At 41.5% G+C, this 20,201-nt stretch overlaps 2 protein-coding genes across 6 annotated transcripts in view; both read left to right on the top strand.

Moving 5' to 3' along the window:
- rbfox3a (RNA binding fox-1 homolog 3a) overlaps window positions 1-20,201 on the top strand; it is a 562,538-nt gene that overhangs the window by 24,202 nt on the left and 518,135 nt on the right. For all 5 annotated transcript variants that reach the window (XM_017419378.3, XM_017419373.3, XM_025006644.2 and 2 more), the window contains exon 3: window positions 16,337-16,496. The gene's annotated coding sequence lies outside the window, so the exon portion shown is untranslated. The remainder of the gene's footprint in view (window positions 1-16,336; window positions 16,497-20,201) is intronic.
- nog1 (noggin 1) lies at window positions 3,234-4,556 on the top strand. The gene has a single exon (XM_017419358.3). The coding sequence runs from the start codon at window positions 3,541-3,543 to the stop codon at window positions 4,207-4,209; it is 669 nt and encodes a 222-aa protein (XP_017274847.1). The 5' UTR covers window positions 3,234-3,540; the 3' UTR covers window positions 4,210-4,556.

A 20,201-nucleotide genomic window follows, 5' to 3' on the forward strand; every position in this document is an offset into this window, starting at 1 on the left:
AGTAATGTAACTTACATTTTTCAAAGTAACTTTCTCAACTCTGGTCAGAAATCAGCAGGTTTGGAGTCCTGTCAAATAAATAAAAAATAACAAAAATGCACATTTTTAATATAATTGTTACAAAAGATAACAAGAACACATAAATGGAGCTTAATCTGTTTGAGTTATTATGCTCTTATATACTTTTTAGACAAATTTATTTGGGGTTCAGAAGCTGAAATGTTTGTGATCCTCTGATCAAAGACTTCCCTGCTCATTGAAAGCTTGATTAAGCACTGTTTTCCTCCTTTTTAAATCTGAAACAGATGAAAATAAAACAAGTTATTGTGCTAAAAATAGATAAAAAGTACAGTATTTCTGGAAATTAGGCCAAGACAACGACATGAAATAAGATGAACTTGTTGCTGTTTGTTCCTTTAGTTTATTCTACCTGTGCAGGTTTTTTTTTTATGTTTGCTGTTAAATGAATGAAGTAAAAAGAAACTCAGGAGTGAAGATCTATCATCTGACTCATGGTTGGTTGTCACTCCTGGTGATTAATAAGAATTAAGCCCTCAGCAGGAGTGATGATTGTGTGCAGACGAGTGGAAAAGAGTGCAAAACAAACAATTTGCACACCTCCCGAGTGCCGGAGTAAACGGTCTCACCACTTCATGTCTGCGTGGATTCAGCCCCAATCAGCTCCGGGTGGGAAGCAATGCATTCTGGGAGATGAAGACCCCGAGAGCTGCTTGGATTATTTGGTTGGAAAGAATATTTCCTTATGGTTCAGTTTTGTTTTATTTTTCTGTCCTGATTTTGGCATCAAACTCCTTCTGGAGACTTTTTAACCGTTCATACGTCAAAACGTTCAAATCTTTATACTTTTCAATAATATTTAACTTTATTTACAAATATTACCCCATAGAAATGTTAAATCTCATCAGTTTCTCTGAAATCTGCTTCAGAAAACTGGTTGTTTTTGTCGTCTTCTGCTGCTGTTAGCTGTTAGCTTTCCCCTCAGATTTCAGCTTTCACACATCGGTCTGCTCCAAGGAGGTGTTTTCAGTCGTGTTTGTTTGTGTAGAAGATTACTCAAAGTAATAAACAAATTGATGAAAGAACAAATTATAAGTTTTTGGTGATCGGGGTCACGATCCGACTCCTGCGGTTATTTTACTGACACTGTGGCCGAGGAGGTTTGTGCTCTGAATGCTTCCAGTTTATTTGAGTTTTTTTTTTTGTTTGTTTCCCTTCGGCCATCTTGCAAGCTTACCTGAGTCCTCAGGTCTTTTCTTGTTGCGTCTCCACCCGAGTGTGACTTTATTTTGAAGATGGCTGCCAAGGCGAGAAGTATGCTTTCCTTCACCAAATGAGAAAGCAGCAGGGAGGGCTGCAGCGGCCGGCATGCAGATTAATTTTAAACGTGTCCTAAAGCACAAGGAACCAGACCCTTTATTTAACAGGGAGGTCATTACAGCAGGCGATTTATTACCGTGTTTAGTTAACTTAAAAGAATTAAACAGGCGTCTGTCTCACGTAGCATGGCTTGTTTTTAGGGGGGGGGTCACTGTCATAATGTTCCTGTGGTTAAACAGTAGGAAAGGATTAGAAGAAAGCAAAACAAGTTGGCGTTAAATGAGCCTGGCAGGGCTGATGACATTTAATGAGAACCATATTTGGACTTTCCCCGCAGCCGGGTCCAAAACGGGAGAGAAATCTGGATCCTGCAGGTAAACCAAGGAGCCTTGAAGGAATGCATGTCGCCCACCACCTTTTAGTGTCAGAATATTAAACAAAGAGCTTTTTATGATGAGGAGAGACGGAGCTGCAACCTTGTAAATGTTCCGCCTGATCTGATGCAAGGATGACTCTCAACTCCAAACTTAAGCTCTATCTGTGAAATTCACTGATATGTCGTCTTTTTTCTTTAGATTAACTTGTTATGGTGGCCATCTTGAATTGTAGATTTACATCCAATGATTACTTTCACTAACAATGCAGATCACCACACATAAATTATTGCTTTTCACCTTCAATATTAACTCTAAAACTCAAAGTGTCTGAATCCAGAGTTTCTGCAGCAGATTTAATCGTTAATGAAACGACTCTGAGGTTTATTTGCAGGAGTTCCTGTGAACGCTCCGGATTGAGCCGATCTGTCGACTCTTTTCAGGAGCGATGGTTTATGATACGTGCCGGTCAGGTGAAAAATATAAGGGTGACATTTTCCAGATTTTCACCATCATTGGACCGAAACCCAAACGAGTGGCGTGCTCGGGCGCTTGTGTGAATTAGCTCATTGAAAAAGAAACAGAGATGCATTTATCTGGAGCGAATGGTTTACGGCTGATGCAGCAGCTGGCTAAAATCTTCCATTAAATACTTTTTTTTTTCTCTAAGAGTGATCCTCTGAGCGCGAGTTTAGACAGGTTCACAAATTGGGATCCTTTCCACGGCTGCAGCTTAGCGAGAGTTGTTTATTTGGGAGCTAATTTGGGCCGATTTATTGAGAGGTGCTCGGTGGCACGGGGTCGGGGACAAATGCTGTCCCACTCGAGCTGGACGCAAACTGTAAACACGCTGCAGAGAGCGGAGTTAGCTGCAGTTTCATCTCAGGCTCAGGCTGTAAACCCTTAATGAAAAATGAGGTTCTGCTAACAGAGTGATTTATTTCTTGTTTGCTCACTGTGCAGCGGGCCTGTTTTTCTTTCTAAATAAAGAAGGCCATACATTCCTCGAAGGAATGCATGTCGCCCGCTGCCTTCCAGACTTTTACACTAAGATCATTTCGTGTTGGGAAATGATGGTCAAACCTCGTAAACGTGCACAACCTCATACTGTATGTCACACGAGCTGCTGGTGCTCAGTCGGTTTTAAGGATGACTCTGAGCTACTACCACAGCATCTTTGCACCTCCAAACTGATGTCTGCTTGTCTTGAACAGTTTAAACTTCTGTGGCTGCTTTTAAACGACGCCGGCGCCGTAAATCTGTCGTTTTCTATGAAATCTGTGTTCTGAAATGAAAAGTGTAGCTTCAGTAAATCCTCAGATTTAGGCTGCAGTTTGTTGTAGCTCGTAGTCTTGGAGTTCCTCCCAGCAGGATTCTCCTCCAGCAGCCGTGAAGAATGAAAGATTGATTTAATGGAGTCTGGAAAACCAACAGGGGGCGTCTCCTCTCCGGCCCCCTCCCTCCGGCGCGGTGGAAGAAGGAGGTATTGGGGATCTCCTCCTAGACAACAAACCCACATTCACCGAGGGGCGCACGCATGACATCACGCCTCGCGCGCAGGATAAAACGGAGCTCGCGGGGTTTGCGCTGCGCCTTTCTGCAGAGGAGACAGATGGAGCGTGACGCTGGGCGCGCGCGCGCGGCGCAGGGACTCCTCTGATCCGTGTCTGTAGAACTGTTCCTTCTGGACTCGGGCTCACGATGGGACACTGACCTCCGAGGGACTCTTCCACGCGCACCTTTGGAGACGGCTCACGCGTAATTACGCGCAGTAACAGCGGGCCTGTGGCAGCTCGGTGCGCGCGCGCGCGGACCCCCCGGTGTGGACATGGCTCGTGCTCAGCACCGCGCGGCCGTGTGGCTGCTGCTGCTGTCTGTGGGGCTCCTGACGGGCAGAGGCTGCTGTCAGCACTTCTACCTCCTGCGGCCCATCCCGAGCGACAGCCTGCCGCTGGTGGACCTAAAGGAGGACCCAGATCCGGTCTTTGACCCCAAGGAGCGGGACCTGAACGAGACGGAGCTGAGGAGCATCCTGGGAGACTTTGACCTCCGCTTTTTGTCCGTGTCCCTCCCCGGGGAGGACAGGTTCCCGGGGAACGATGAGCTGGACGTGTCCGACAGCCAGAAAGCGGGCGGGATGATGCCCAAAGAGATCCGCGCCGTGGACTTCGACGTCCAGGTCGGGAAGAAACCCAAACCCAGCAAGAAGCTGAAGCGGCGGCTGCAGCAGTGGCTGTGGGCCTACACCTTCTGCCCGGTTCTGTACAGCTGGACCGACCTGGGCACCCGCTTCTGGCCGCGGTACGTGCGCGTGGGGAGCTGTCTGAGTAAGAGGTCGTGTTCCGTCCCGGAAGGGATGGTGTGTAAGCCCGCGAGCTCGACCCACCTGACGGTGCTGAGGTGGAGGTGCGTGCAGAGGAAAGGGGGGCTGAAGTGCGCGTGGATCCCGATCCAGTATCCGGTGATCACGGACTGTAAATGCTCCTGCTCCAGTTAAACAAAGTTAAATTATAAGCTCAGTAAGTTTATTTTTTCCACGTGCACTACAGAGTGTGAGAATGTATTTTCTGTATATGCAGTTTTTCTAGAATTTCTTGTAAAAATTCAGTATTATTTGTAACCAGAGTCTTTATTTGTGCAGCGGTTTTATATATTTTGTATTTATGCAGATGTGGTGCCACATGTGGACTCGGTTCTTCTTTTAGTTTTCTGATGAAGCAGATCAACCTCAGAGTTGAAAGATGATTATGGATACAGTCATGTCCCAGTGATGTTTTATCCTGTAAATATAAGAAATGTACTATTTATTCTTTATATTCGTACAATAAAACAACTCTGAAATTATTTGAACGTCTTTTATTGTTTCACCCAGTGCCTTTCAGTGTTCTGTCCTGATAAAAGTGGATCTGATGATAAACCAAAGGTGTTTGGAGATGTTCTGAGCTGACGGAGGCAGCAGCTGCACAAACCCAGCAGGAGACCGTTCTCCTCCCACAGGAAGAGTCAGGAGCTGACGCTGCAGCATCTCTAAGTGATGCAAACAGTTCAACATTCATGTGATAACGTGCTTTTATTGTTGAGCCCAGAGTTTTGGCACAGATTGTATGCTCGATTCTTTCAGATTTTACAGAAACGGGACGCTCACAAACTCCATAAGTGTTTGTTTTCTCATATTTATTTCAAATTTACAAGAGAAACATTTTTACAGCAGCTTCACATTTATTATATTACCTAATTTTGATGTGATTTAGATCAAAAGGTGAAGTTTCTCTTGAACTCGAAACAGTTTCAATAAGTTCAGGAAACTGAAACTTAATGATGAAGCCGTTTGTGACGTAATAACTCAGAAACATGGAGATTAATTTCAAACAAACGGACATCTTAAATGTATTGATTGTAAATATTAAACATAAAGACAAGTTTAATGTTTCTGGACCCAAAAGGCACCAAATGTAGAATTAATCACAGATGTTTTAAAATAAAAACACCAAACATGTTGGATCCGCAGGAAGAATTTCTGTGGAACTTTTTAAAAACTGGAATCAACAGATTTAGAAATAAGAGGCAGATTAATGTTGGTTTACTGATGTTTTATGAGCTGCAGTAACATTAGTTTGTTAAACATCGATTTTATTTCTATAAAAACGACAGAAGTTGAACAACGTGCTTCTTAATTCAGTCAGATGAAAAGTTAAAAACGTCAGTAAATACAAGAAACAACAAGAGAACAGGTAAACATTAAAATAAAACAGAAAACAAAACTGTGGGCTGTTTCAGGTCTCTGCTTGGATCAAAAAGTCTCAGTGGTCCAGACATGAAGATGGAGTGTTTGTCATCTGAAATCTGAGCTCATTTCCTTTGATGTAAGAAGTTAATATTCCTCTGAAAGCTGAGTTGATGCTGCAGTTTGTTAAAGTTTGATCTGAACGTGTCAAACAGGAAACTCTGCTTGCTTCGGCTCTTCTGGTAAACATGTGATTGGACGGGAATCTGCGAGCATCTCGACTCAAACTGCTGAAGTGATATTTTACTGAAATCAGTCCGTCAGTTTTAGAGGTTTCTTGTTAACGTTTGGAGCCTGAAGTTCCTCCTGACTGGATGGATGGAGGATGTTGGACAGTATTGTCTCCAGTTTCGCTCCTCTCTAACACCTCCACCCCCCGCTTTCAGACTGTGGGGCACCAGACAGCCTGTGTTTTGTTTTTGTTGTTTGGTTCGTAATGATGCTCCTTAACCTCAGAGCGTGCACGTACGTGTGCAGCAGAGAGATCCCGTCCTTCGCTGCCTGAGAAGCTCTAACTCCGCTGCAGGATGGCTCAGGATGAGGCGTTGGGCTGTTTTAGTTTGTTTCTTATTACTGAAACTTTCAGGAACGACGGGTTAGTCTGTTAACATCTGACTCAGAGGAACGACAGAGGCGTTAAAGTTCTTCATTTCTTTATAATTCGACTTTGTCGTCCTTAAAGTGGACTTGATCAATAGTTTTCTTTGGGCTTTATCTGCCTTTTCACTCATTTTCATTGCAGCTTGTGTGTGTGTGTGTGTGTGTGCTTAAATCAAACTGGACAAATCAAGGTCAGAAGAAATAATACTGCAGATTAACAGAATCTGAAGGTTGGTTCTTAAAGAAACAGGAATAAATCCATCAAACATCGTAGAAATGTGTCGTTCTTTAAGAAGCACTTTGTTGGAGCTAAACTTAGATTTTCTGTCAAACTTTGTCATCTTTGGTGCTTTTCATAAATTCAGCTAAAGAAATGAGAACAAATGTAATCTTTTTGCTCCTGAAGGTAACAGAGTCTACGCTGCTTCATTTCTTGACTTTAGGAGACTTTTTTTATACCTAAATGATTGATAGGTCGGAGTTAAGTGGCCTAAAAAGACAAACAAAACTTTCTCTATGAAAACGGTGCCATTTCATCAGTTTTATTTCTATAATAGGTTGAAAACAAGATTGAGCAATAAGCTTTAAAACAAACAGAAAAATCCATCAATAAAATGACTACAATAAAACGGAGCAAAAAGAAGCTAAAACATGGAAACCCAGGACAGATAAAGGTGAGGGAAGGATTACAGGAAAGCAGTTTAATCTGGATTAGGACTTTTTTATGACACCTGCTGAGGTTCAAACAATGAGTTTAACTCTTAAAAGGAGGAATAAGTGTCTGCTGGGTGTCTCTTTAAAATGTCAGGGAGGTAAATTTGTCAACAAATGTGCAACAAACAAACAAACTAAATGTCAGAAATGAGCTGTTTGTTTAAACCAGGATTTCCTCCGATTCAGCAGATTAAATAATCTCTTCCTGTCATTTAGAACCCTGGTTCTCAACCTGCGGTACAAGTACTCAGGATCTTTGTAAATGAAATAAACGGTGATAGAAAGCTGACAGAACCAAGAAGACCAAATTACATCTCGACACCAAATGAAAACTTCAGAAATAACTTTGAAAAGTGGAAACTGAACAGGGTTTTCAAACTAAAAGGTTATTTTTCAGGTGCGTGGTCTTATATTCATGTTTCTGAACACATCTCAGTTATCTGTCTGCAGGAGGGGCTGAAATCTGATCCAGCGTGTCTTCAGTTGTTGAGGGACAGATTAAGATTAAATGTCTGTCATGATGGTGGAACATGAAAAGCTGAAGGTTTGAGAGCCACTGATTTAAATGATCTTATTAAAACGATCAGTGTTTGTCCTTCTGATGGAGACGTTGTGGGTCGTTTTAACCCAACATGTTGTTCCTGCTGGAAACCAGGCTCGGTTCTGATGACAGTCGGATTTTTATTTCTCTGTGGACTCATTTGTGTCTCGGTCCAGAGCTGCTGCTGACCTTCATCGCCTTTTCCTCCTCAGCCTCCCAGCCCTGAAGCCAGGAGTGTAAGCAGCTATCATGACCTTAATGATGTCTTTGGGTTGGAGCTGCTTTTACTCCCTCCTCCCTTTAACCTAATCAACCTTTTTAATGCAGATATTCTGAAGCCAAAACTTTGTTCCTGATTAAATTCTTCCACCGGCTTCAGATATTTTCCTGATCAAAGCAAACTTCTCCTCAGTAGTTCAGCCAACAATATAAAATGCTGATTGTTGGGTTTTTTTCATGCAGATGATAAAATGAGCTTAAATAACTCTGAAGAAGTCAGAGGTGGCTTTTGTTGCACCTTCTGTCTGAACGCGCCGGCTTTGTTGGGAAGAGTCAGACAGAAAAGTGATGTTTATTCAGCGGGAATGACAAATTTCAAATAATCCTCGTAAAGAGCAGATGAAAGGATGTTGTGTAATGATCAGGTCTGAAAGCTCCAAACACGCTCTGCCCCACTTGGACCACAGCTCTGTAATAAAATCATCCAAAGTTTTCTACTTTTCTGCAGTGATGAAAGAGAGGAAAGTGCTCTTTGATCTCCATGAAACTGGAAGCTTGGAGACGCTGTGGACGACACAAACTCTTCCTTCATGAGACGCGTTCGGATCAGATGTGTCCCTGAAGCAGAGCCCGCTCAAAGACGCCTCGGTTTGTCCTCGAACCAACATTCATCCGTCTGCAAGGATGAGCGGAAAGATTTCTAGCTTTAAATTTGGTTGAAAAGTTGAAAAAGTTTAAATCTATCCTTCCTGATACAGTAGGGGAAATATTAGGTGAGTAAATCTTTATTTGAATAACACCATTTAAAACCAAGTTCCAAATTCTTTACCTCTAATAAAATATAAGTACAATTAAAAACAATCACAAAATAAGAATAAAAGCATCAAATGAGACAAATAAACAATGCAAAAACATTAAAACGTTGTAAAACTTAAACCTGAAAATGAAAAAGCATCCTGAAAACAAACAGATTCACAGTGAAGTGTGAATTAATTCAGAACATTAATTTGAACTGTGAAACGTATTTCTGCTGGTATCAGTCATGGTTCATTTTAGTCTTAATGAGCCTCAGATACTTGGGGAGAATAATCAACCAGGTTTCTACTAATTAGAAGTCCTGTTTAAAAAGTGCTGCAGTAATTAGCTGATATGATAATTAGGCCACACATTTGTTCAACACTGTCAGAATTTATTGGGCCAAATTTGGAAAAACGAGGTTTTAGGGAAAGTTACAGATGATTTTCACACTTCAGTCTTTAACTTCACTGAGGATCTTTGGGGTTCACAGAAACAGGTGATTAAAAAAAATGACCCAACTAGTCTTTGTTGGAAAAGTTAATTTGACTCTGGCTGGAAGTGAAGGTTGTTGGGTGACTGTAAGCTCAGGAGGCTTGTTGTAATTACAGTAAAACCAGTGACCAGATCTCATCTTTATCCTCTTAATTGGTAAAATGATCTTGTCTTATGCTCTGTGTTTGTAAAAAGGCTTTGAGTTTTTATCTGCTTTAGAAAATCAGCTGCGCTCATCAGACAGAAGAGTTTTCACTTCATTCATCAACTAATTTAAGAGTCAGAAATGTTTTACTACTTTTAGTGTTTGTCTCAGTCTTTAAGTTTTTATGCAGTTAATGACTTCTGAGGTTTTGGATATTAGAAAATAAGTATATTTTATATAAAAGCATTTATAACTTCCTAATCATTTTAACTTGGGGAGGGCATGAAGTTGTCTGTTTCAGAACTGAGGCCGATCGTTTTCTGTCCTGGCGTTAAACCACCTCCTGCCTCGACTTTAGCTGCTCTTTCTGCAGCAGCTGAGTTTTAGTCCTTTTTAAATCTACATTTGTGTTATTTGTTGAAGTGTGTGAAGTGCAGCTTTCTGCTGCAGCGCCTTAAAGGCAGACACATCCTGTCAGACGTTTGATTTGTTTGCTGGAGGATGCGGTTTGGCTCTTTGTGCTCTCCTACACATCAGATAATTGGAGCTTTTTGAAACCTTCTCTCTGCTGTTCCGGCTGATATTCCTCCCACGTCCTGGTCCCGATACTCAAACTGAAATGTGCAGCTTTTTCTTCTTTTTTCAGCATTTCTGTGCAGCATAAATTAGTCCACGGTGGGTTTAATGATTTGTGGGGGGTGATCTTGGTGTTTGATGTCCAGGGCTCATTAATGGAAACCTCATCTGGTATGCAAGGTCAGACCCGGCTTTGATGTGCACGAGGCCGAGCTGCCAAGTTAGGAGCCGAGACGCTAGGTTTGTTTACCAAAAAGAATCAGGACCCGTAGCAACCGGACACATTTTGGCTTTTGTTCATCAGCTACTGTGAAGATGAAGTCTGAAAAACACACATGAACATTTCCTGAGAGGCTGAATGAAACCGAATCTGTTGAACTCTGGTTTCATCAAAATACTTCATACAAAATCTGAACTTTGTTTCTGTTTCTGCTCAGTCACCGAGCTGTGAAACACTGAAAACAAGCAGTAATTCATCTGTTTGTTTTTACACGTGAGAGCTCAAATCTTTCAGAATCTTTGGGTAAAGATGCTGTGAAACGGAGCCGTCTGAGCGGGATCGCTGCGGTGGTTGTGTGAAATAAAGAAATGGCCCCTACTTGGCACCTGCTGCAGGAATTCACTGCAATTAACTCCTGAGCGAGGCATGTAAATATGAAGCTGGCCGGCGCTCACACACACACACACACACATCCCAGGCCTTTGTTCTTTCCGGGCTTTGGCCAGCCGCCACCCCGCCTCAGCTGGCAGCATCCAGCTGTAATTCTTCTCACAATAACTGGCGTGCGAGCCATCCATCACCCCTTTATGTTTGTGTCTCCTCCAAAATTAAACCCTTGGCTACCTTTCTGCTTGGATGCTAATTTCTCTTGTATTGAGCTTAAAGATGGCCAGCTGGTCAGAAAGTCCACCCGACTCAGATCAGAGCTGAAACGTCACCAACCAAGAAAGTAACCCCGGTTGTTTAACCCGACGGCTGCTTCGGAGAAAAGCGCCCGCTGACGGACCGTGGAACCGAACGTGAGCGGCACGGAGCAGACTGGGGTCGTTTCAGCTCCAGCTGCAGAGCTCGCTGGTGGTTTTGATGGTAAGCAGAGTGTTCCTCGGGTGCTGCGAAAGCAAACATGTAGGTCCTAATAACTAAGTCCCTGGATCTGAGTGATTCAAACAGGCCTAATGTAAGCGAGTCCATCCTGACGATGAAGCCTCATCATTCCTCCTCTAATTGGCTGCGGATGTAACGGCCTTTTTGTCGAGACACCGCTCAGACACGTCACAGAAATACTGAAAGCTTAATTCCAGCTGTAAGTCTCCTCTTCATTGTTTAACACATTGAAAACAAAAACCTGACTGAGCTCCTAACTTCTTCTTTAGAAGCTCTAATGCAGTAATTAGAGTTAATTTTAAAGATATTTGCTGTTATTGTTTTGCTAAAATAGAGCACACTGCTCCTCCTAAAACCACAAATTGTTGGTTTTGCATTTCTGTTTGTGTGAATTACAAACGAGATGCGTTTAATTAGGAAGAATTATGCATTGTTACGTTTCTTTTTCCTCTTTAGTTAGAGCTCGGGTTTCTATATGTGTGCTCCGCCGTATGGAACCTGCAGAACGCAATTAAAGAGACAGAAAACTGTGCAGGAGAGTGTTGTCATCCTCGCTTGTATTTGTAACGCTATCTGATTTGTGTCTAATAAAAGCATCTGAAGCTTTTCCAAACTGAGCAGAGAGAGGAGGGGAGATTTATCACAAGTCTGGAGAGTGGGTTTCCACTTCAACCTAATTCAGTGTGAAGTGTTTCAGACACACAGCTTTGGGAAGATAAATGGGAAAGTCTGTTTTTCCAGCAGGACTGACAGCTCTCTGCGTTCTGATCTATAATCGGTTCCTTCAGCAGGTTTCTGAGCCGACGTTTGTCTCCTTTTCAGGGTTGGTTTTAGGCAGAGACTGTTTTTACCTGTAGGGCATTTACTCACAAAGTTTGATGAAAACAATATAAAGCCTCATATGTGCCATCTAGTGGTGCAGATGTTTCAGTTAATCTGCAGCATGTTGAGCAGGACGACTTTCATCTCAGTAGATTCAATTACTTCAGCTCTAAAAGACTTCATATTTTTTCTTCTTTAATTTATATTTTTGAGAAGCCATGCATGTCGGTGTGTTTGAGTGTGACTCGTGTGTATGTGTGTGTGTGTCCATGTTCCTCCGGTGAAAGCTGAAAGACTCGGCCCTCATATTCTCAGGTCATCAGCATTTTCTTATCTTTGCATGTTAATCTGAAGTGCTGCTTGCTGTCTGAAAATGATTACGGCTCAGTTGTATCATCCGGTTTGTCTGCTTTCCCTGCTCCTTTTAATACGACTGTTAAAGGAGCAGCGTGAGCCCAAACACATGAAGACATGCTGCAGGCAGCCAGGACAGACAGAGATTAGAAAAATTAGCATTTTCTGCTGAATGCAAGAACCTGAAACTGAATTATTAGTTAAAACAATCAGAGCAAAAGCTTAAATCAGCAGACCAGTAGCTAAAAGACAGCAGTTTAAAAAAAAGAAATGTAAATAAGGTTAAATCAAAGAGTATATTAGAAGTCATGGCTGTATTCTGCTGAAGTAACTGAAAGTTTGCTGAAGTCAGAATTTAAACAACGTCAGCAGTCGTGTCAGTTTGCAGCAAAGAAAGTTACAGATTCTTTTTATCTGTGAACACTTTCTGCAAGCAGACCCTGTCGAATGTCCTCCCACAGGACGGGTTTTGTGTTCCCGCAGGGCAGTGGTAATAAAACCGTGTTGGTCCTGTAAACGTAATCTGCCATGTGTTAATTACAAGCTGGCGCCTGCGTGAAGCTGTGTGTGCTGGAGGTCAGCGGAGTCGAGCCACGGCGACGAGATTTTCTCTCTGCTGGGGATCCTAGGAGCCAATCAGAAGCTGGGCTTGTCCTGCGTCGTTTACCGTCATTCATGTGTGGGGCTGAGAGTTTGTGTGTTTCTGACAAACAGCTTCTCACAGATGCTAATCAGAGGGAAGCTCGTCAGCTTGCATTGTCACACACACACACACACACCTGATTCCTTTTGTAACCATACAAAGAGCCATAAGTTTTGTGAGAAAGCATGTTGTATCAACAAACACTTCAAGTTTAGGAACTAAATATTAGAAGTTAAAAATGAAGCAATAAATGAACTAATGCCTCCAAATCTTAAAACTCTGAAATAAACAACTCTCATGACATTAGAAGACATTTTATGGCCAAAAAGTTAAGGAAGTAGATGTTGTTCTGTCGCTGTGTTGATCCTTTAGTTTTATTTAATATTTTGAATGGACATGTATGTTCTCCTACATCAGCCTTTGTTTGTACTTTTCCTCCTGGAAGGAATGCATATCACTCGCCGTCGTTCAGCTCTTTAGGTCAAACCTGGAAAGACTCAGAAACTCTCAGCTACTACCACACCAGATTTTAGCTCAGTGTCTGTAAAACTGGCTGAATTATAGCCTCGGTTGTTGAGTCAGACAGATCTACGCCCAATGTTTACTTTCATTAAAATCCATCTTGTGGTTCAAGATATATTTTGCTAACAGGGTTGACTGAAAGAGTTTTTAAAATTGCTTGAATTATAACCATTAGTTTTTGAAGTTTGCTTGGCTGTGGCGGCCATTTTTAATCAGGTTGAGTCAAAACTTAATCAGTTGTACAGAATATAGACAATCTTTCCTGTAGTTCATGAGATATTTTGCTAACACAGCAGAAAAACCAATGACACACTGAAACACAGAGACATTATCACCATTTTGCCTTCTCTAAATTAAACAAATCAAACATTTTTTCCCAGATGAGGAATGATCTGTTTCTCTTGTTTTATTATAAAATATTTCTCTGTTTCAGGGACTGTTTGAGTCAAACAGGACCTCAGTTTCTGCTTGTTTTACAGACAGAATCACTGGTTTCTGTTCTCAGGAAACACAACCTTCCTGTAGCTGCTGAGACTTCGTGCGGCTCGAGCCGTAGCCCCCCGAGGACGTGGCTGAGTCAACGAGCCCCCCTCTCTGATTTTATTTTGTTATTGTGTAATGGTTTCCAAAGGTTGATGGATGGCTCCTCCACAGGTCTCCCTGAGGAGCAGAACCTCTATCTCCACATTAATCTGCTGCTGTGAGACAGACACGCTTGTTTAGCTCGCACAAAGCCCAGTAAGCTGTTGTCTCTGAGAAAAAGCTGGCCGTCTCCAGAGCCACTGGAGGCAGCGAGGGCTGGAGCCAGAGTAATGACCTGTGAAATTCAGCGATAGAGTTGTCCTGTTGCACACAGGTCCTCCGGCTCCGGGCCGTGTTCGCGCCTCTCCTGGTGCCGCCGGCTTCATGGGAGCTTTATGTGGGTTAGGTACAGGGCCTCGGATCAGAGGGGGGAAAACAGAGCTTCTGTTGGAGTAAAACATTTAAATAATCTGAATAAGACTTTTTTTATTCTGACAACCTTTTAAAGTTGCAGTTAGATGAATTTTATTGTTGAAAAAGATAAAAATGCAGCGATGAGCGCTGAATGAAATGAGCTGAAACAGGTTTATTAAAGCTAAAAGGAGCAGAAGATGAGCTAAAAGCTAAAGAGCCAGAAACTACTTACATGTAGTTCAACACAGCTAAAGGCTAGCCGAACATATCAAGTTATGTGTAAAAGTACAGATTACAATGAAAATCTTAGTTAAAAGCTAAAAATAGCACAAAACAAACACAGAACAAGCTTTCTGAAGCAAATTTGAATGATTTTAAAGGAGATTTTAATTTATTTTTATAGGTGAAACATTTCTAAATGATGTGAAATACTTTAATAAGTATAAAAGTTGTAAAAACCGGAAGTCCTGGCATCCATGGGTGAGCTGAATGTTTGATGTATGAACGGCTAAAACAGCAGAAAATGTTTGGAAACATCCAACAGTAATCTCTGAATCAGCATTAATTCTTCAGTCTGAGTCCCATCCCCCTTCTTGTTCCAGTGTGAAACAGAGCAGCTTCAAGTATTTACGCTGCTTTGTCTGTGAAATGGTCAATATTTTCTCTGCGCCTCAATCAGATCAGGATGTGAGGCTGACCGTTCAGTGTGGGGGTCTTTGATGGTGGTAAGGAGAGGAGCTGTGTCCTCCCCGGGGCAGATTATACGAGGATCAGGAGGGCAAACGTCCCGCTGGCCTCCTAAGTCTGCTCGATACAGTCTGACTTTGTTACCTCAGCCTCACAGCAGAGGCAGATTCCTCCTGATTCCTGCCCCGTGGTTTCATGTCAAAAATCCCTCTGCAGACCTTTTCAGGCTGCTTTATTAAACGACTGGAAGCTGAGTGTTTGTTGGCATACAGAATATTTATGTGCTAATGTTTCCCCCAAAATACTGTTTAATCGCAAAGTGGATTAAAGAAATCTGCTCCTGGAAACTTGTTTTATATGGAAGTTAACAGATGCATCCACATTTGTCCAACTATCCCAAGTAACGGGATCATCCTGTCCACGGTCACAAACTCTCCAGGTACGGTTCCAAGATGATGGGTCCAAGTTGAGTTACAAATTCAAAACACATCCTGGCTTGTAATCCAAATAATTCTATTTAAAGCCAGAAGAAACATGGAAGTTGTGTAAACTACCTTGGACCATGAAACCAGAGCTGCTTCTGACCACGTCTTCCTTTCACTCCGCAGTCATGACTTCATGAAATTCCTCACAAATGAAGCCGTTCAGGAGAAGAATCGTGGCGTAATTCTTCTCATTGATACGAATAATCTCGATGACTTGTTGATCTTTCTGAGCCATCAGAAACAGAACTTCATCCGATAACTCCTGGATTTCATCCCCATCAGGCTGTTAAAGGACGTTTTTCATCTGATCAATTAGTTTTTAAGTTAAAACGTACTCTTAATCCCAGATTATAGACTCATATTCAATCTTACCTTTAGCTCAAAACGTCTCTAAACTGGTTAAAATCATGTTTATTGGACAGATTCCAGTCAGTTCCTCAGGGTTCAGTGTTTGGACCGGTCCTCTTTGCTTTATTTAGTAAATCCTTCAGTAAATGTAAGATTATTATACAACATGGGGAAATGCATTTTTTTTGTGCTGAAACAAATTTATATTTATCAGAAGGCAAACAGATCCAGTTATTTGGATTACAAGCTCATCTTTAAGACGTAAGCCTGGATGAATCCTTATTTTTATGCTTTAAAATTGAACTAAACTTGGACCTGTTACTATAAATGTACTACCTGATGAGCTGGTGAGGGGATGGTATCATCCAGTCAGGCTTGTAGGACAAATGTTGTTTGTGACCAGGATGTGTTAACTTCCATATAAAACAAGTTTCCAGAACCAAATTTCTCTTTCATTAAGTGCTAAGATGACATTTGGCCAAATTAAAACTAATTATTGAAGCTTCTAAAAGTAAAATGCAGCACACATCCAGTGTTCTTTATGAATCCAGTCAGCCAGGATGCTGGTCTGTTTTCAAACCATCTGTCATTGAAACAGGAGTCTTCTTTATGTCTAAAAGTGTTTTATCTTGTTGTGAGACTGCAGATAATCTGATTTATTTCCCTTAAATTAAACTTCTTTGCTGGCCTTCCCGACTTCTCAGTTTATCATTAATGCCTCCATTTGCAGAAGTTTATTGGAAACCTGTATGGCTCCAGGTAGCAGTTTGAAAGGGTTGTGTGCAGGTAGCCTGGATGACATCAGACACCGTGACCAATCAGCCGGACCGCTCTCTGTCTGCTTCCCCCTCAGGTGTCCCAGGACTCGGAGCGAAGGAGGCGGAGCTCGGCTGCTGTAATAAAAGAAAGCTGGCAGGAAAACGTGACAGATGTGGAGACCTGTGCCAATGAGAAAAGCGAGAGTGGGACTGTCAGACATGTCGACTCCGGCGTAGTGATGGATGGAGAGTGAGGTAAGACGGATGACATCGTCCGTCTGAGGCCGTGTTGTCATAGTGGAGGATTGCCGCTTGTCTTAACCTCTCAATATCAGAGAGCAAACTTCAGTTTGTTTACTCTGCTCCAGTGGAGTGATTTAGAGGGAGACGTGGGTGTAGGTATGTTCACTGGAGGGTCGGCTCAGGTTTCTAAACATTCCCTTTGAAATCGAATAGCAACTATCCCAGACGTTCAAACCCAACCGGCCCAGTTTGGTGACAGTCCTCTGGACAGAGAGGAGTCCAAACACAAACAGAAAACAAAAATCAATCAGTGGCTGCCATTCGGCTCTTCAGGAATTAACTAGAAAAAAAAAATCAGTGTGGAGACTGAGCTGATAGACGTTTGTTAAAGAAGCTGAGGCTGAATTCCTTCCATCCATCCGTTTTCTGACAGGGGGGGCTGATGCAGTCACTGTCCATCAGGGCCAAAACCCCAAATTAATAAAGTTAAACTGTCTAAAATTAGCAAAACAAAAGCCCAAACACAGAACTGTGACGTTTCGATGGAAGATGGATTAAAGTCTGACTTTCTGAGTCAGGTGTGCTGGGGGTGAAGTAGGGGTTTAGGTTTATTTCCAAACTACGCCTGAAGTCAGTGCTGGGAATAAGTGTGTGTGTGTTGGGATTACACTGTCACACTGTTCATACTGTTTGTGCATACCAGGCCACTGTGAGTGCCTCTTTGTCGTATAAGTGTTTACTTGAATTTATTTTGGGAGAGTTCCACATGACTGGGACAGGGATCTCTATAAATTATGGAACAGAGCACTTTGTGTAATGATAAGTTGTGTCAGTTCGTCAGGCTGTGTGACAGTGTGTAAATAAAGGGGGAGAGGGGCGTCTATGTGTTGGAGCAGCAACAATGCTTCAGAAACAGCCTCTTTATTTCTCTGCCTTCTGTGGATTTGGTTCATCGGCTGATCGACGTGAAGTCTGCTGAGAAAAACCTGTTCGGTTTGAAATAACAGGAGGTTTGCTGCAGATAACACAGGATGTCCAATTCCTACTTTTCTGTATTTCATATCCTTGGAAGTTTACATTGTGAGAAATAACATCAGCAGTTTTCAGATTTAATGGTCCAGACTCGGACCCAATGAAGTCTGTCCCAAACCCAGATTCAGTTTTAAATGTCGATAAGAGTTTCATTTAACTTCCACGTTTTCTTGCTTTTGCAGTAATTAAATTAAACGGCGCACCTTTACGGTTTCTTTCTGCTCCTGTCCTGCAGACAGAAGTCCAGAAATATTGCTTTTTTACAATAGCCTACTTAATACTCAGTGTATAAATTAAATAAATTTCTGTGTTTTAGTAAAATAAAATTAGTTTTTAAAAGTATAATAAAGAACTAATGAAATGAGTAAATTAAAATAGTGTTTACATTTACAAAAATGTCCTTTTCTATTCTCCAATTTAACCAAAATCTAAAACATCAGCAGTTATATTTATTTCATATTAATCAAATAATTCTAATAACCAAAAATCTGAAGAAGTGATGCGTGAATATATATATATATATTTGTTTGTTTTAAAGCTCCAACCATCAGGTTCAGAAGCTACATCGTTAAATAAATAAGACAGATTCTTCCAGGAGAAGTTTTACATCTAAACAGGGCCTCAGGTGTTCACGTTTCCTTCAGAGGTGTCCGGTCCTGGTCCTGGTCATGCAGGTTTTAGACGTGTCTCTGCTGTGACACACCTGAGAGATCAACAGGCTTCTGCAGGACCTGAAGACCTGCTGAGGAGCAAAGAAACATCTAAAACCTGCAGGATGGTCCTCCAGAACCAGGACTGGACACCACCATGGCTTAAAACCTGTCCTGCAACCAGCCACTAGGGGGCACCTGTCCTCTGTGGCTTCAACTTGTGGCTCCTGGTCCTGTTTCTCATCTTGAAACATCTCGATGCTCCGGAGTTGGAGGCCCAAATGATTCCTAAACGGCGCTGAATAGTTCTAACGGACTGCAGTCAACTTGTTTTAAAATAAACAGTTTTAAATAATAAAGCAGCTTTTAGTTTCTCTGTATTTACGATCGTCTGCTCTACACTTAATGGCTTCATCGATTATACATCCTGGAGATATTTTGCTCGGTGAAAGAGGGAGGAAAAGACAAAACATGAGCGCAGGGTACATAATTGTTTGGGTTTCTCCTGGATTGTAGCGTTTTCAGAAGGCTTAGACTGAAGAATAACACATTTTTCCTGCTGCTGCTGAACGGAAATAAAGCCAATATTTTTTTTTTTTAACACAGACAAGCTCCTAAGTTAATATTTGGTGAAACTGTTGGCTGGTTTTCCACACATTTTATTAGAGTTGATCAGTTTCCTTCCTTTTTAAGTCTTACAGGATAAACACTCATCAGATGTTTGATAAGAAATAAGACAAGAAAATGGACTTATGTTGCTCTCTGCAGCAGAGTGAAGATAAAAACCCATCAAACTCCTCTGACTTTAACTCTTCTTACTTTTAAAGCAGCTTTTCATTTCGAGTTTATTAAATTTGAGAGACTCGTTGCCAGATCCAGAGCTGAATTATTCTGTTGGACTCTGACTCAGATCTTTTAAAGTTGGAGACACAAACTGCTGCTCAGCCAGTTCCTGGATCCAGATCTCATCAAATGTGGTGAATGTTTTGTTGAAGGCACTGAAACGTTTCCAGGGGTCAGCAGATCATCAGAGCAGATCTGCATTTTCCTGGCAGAGGCTTTGCTTGTAGATAACCCAAAATACAAAATACTATTGATTTAAAAACTAGTTCCTGTTCGGCTCCACTGGATTCTTTTTTTTTTTTTAGCGTGTTGGAGGGATTTAAAGTCTGATATGACTGATCATGTGCCCTGGTTTCAGTCTTATATTTAAACACATCAGTGAACTAATGAGGTGAAAAATATCCTCCATCCAATCAGGAAGCGAGGAGCTCCTGGTTTTTGGGATCCAGTGCAACAGCACCACCTAGTGGCTGTTTTAGTTCATGTTTGTATTTAAAAACAGGACATTTTAAATGAAACTTTAGTTAAAACAGGAGTTCTGATTCTGAGATTAACTCGAGCAGATCTGACTTGTAGAAGTTTATTGTCTGTGAGCGGAATGAGGCAGTTATAAAGTTTGAAGCATTTTTTTGGCTTTAAGATAATCAGAAGATTCTGGAAATATGGATATGGCTTCTACCTGCTGCAGGAATAACACGTTTCCTGTTAACTGATTGTTAAAAAAGGCTTATATTAATATAATCATATTTAGGATTTTAACTTAAACACATTCTGTACTTTTTAATATTTTGATAAAATCTAATTTAAGTTTCTAACCTCCATTAAGAAGGTTGTTTCAGTTTATTTGTCAGATTATTTAAATACTGATGAAGAGATTTGAATAATCTTTGGTAAATGTAAGGGATTAAATTCGGATCAGAATGTGGCGTCAGGTTCTCGTTCTGAGTGCTTCGAGTTTCAGATCATCTTATATTCATCAGCTGCAGTTTTCTGTTTCTTCACTATTAGCCCAAAGATTTGACACCCTGCTGCCTGAGACCCAAGAAAACAAACAAAAATATTAACAAGAAAAGGACAAAAGGCCAAAAATTAAGCTTCCAACTGATCTTAAAGTCTTTTCTTTAATGAACAGAAATCCCGACTCAGGACCTGAGAGATGCTTCATCCTTAAGTTTTCAGCTAACAGATCTTA

Source organism: Kryptolebias marmoratus, linkage group LG12 (genome assembly GCF_001649575.2).
Source record: "Kryptolebias marmoratus isolate JLee-2015 linkage group LG12, ASM164957v2, whole genome shotgun sequence".
Lineage (NCBI taxonomy): Eukaryota > Metazoa > Chordata > Actinopteri > Cyprinodontiformes > Rivulidae > Kryptolebias > Kryptolebias marmoratus.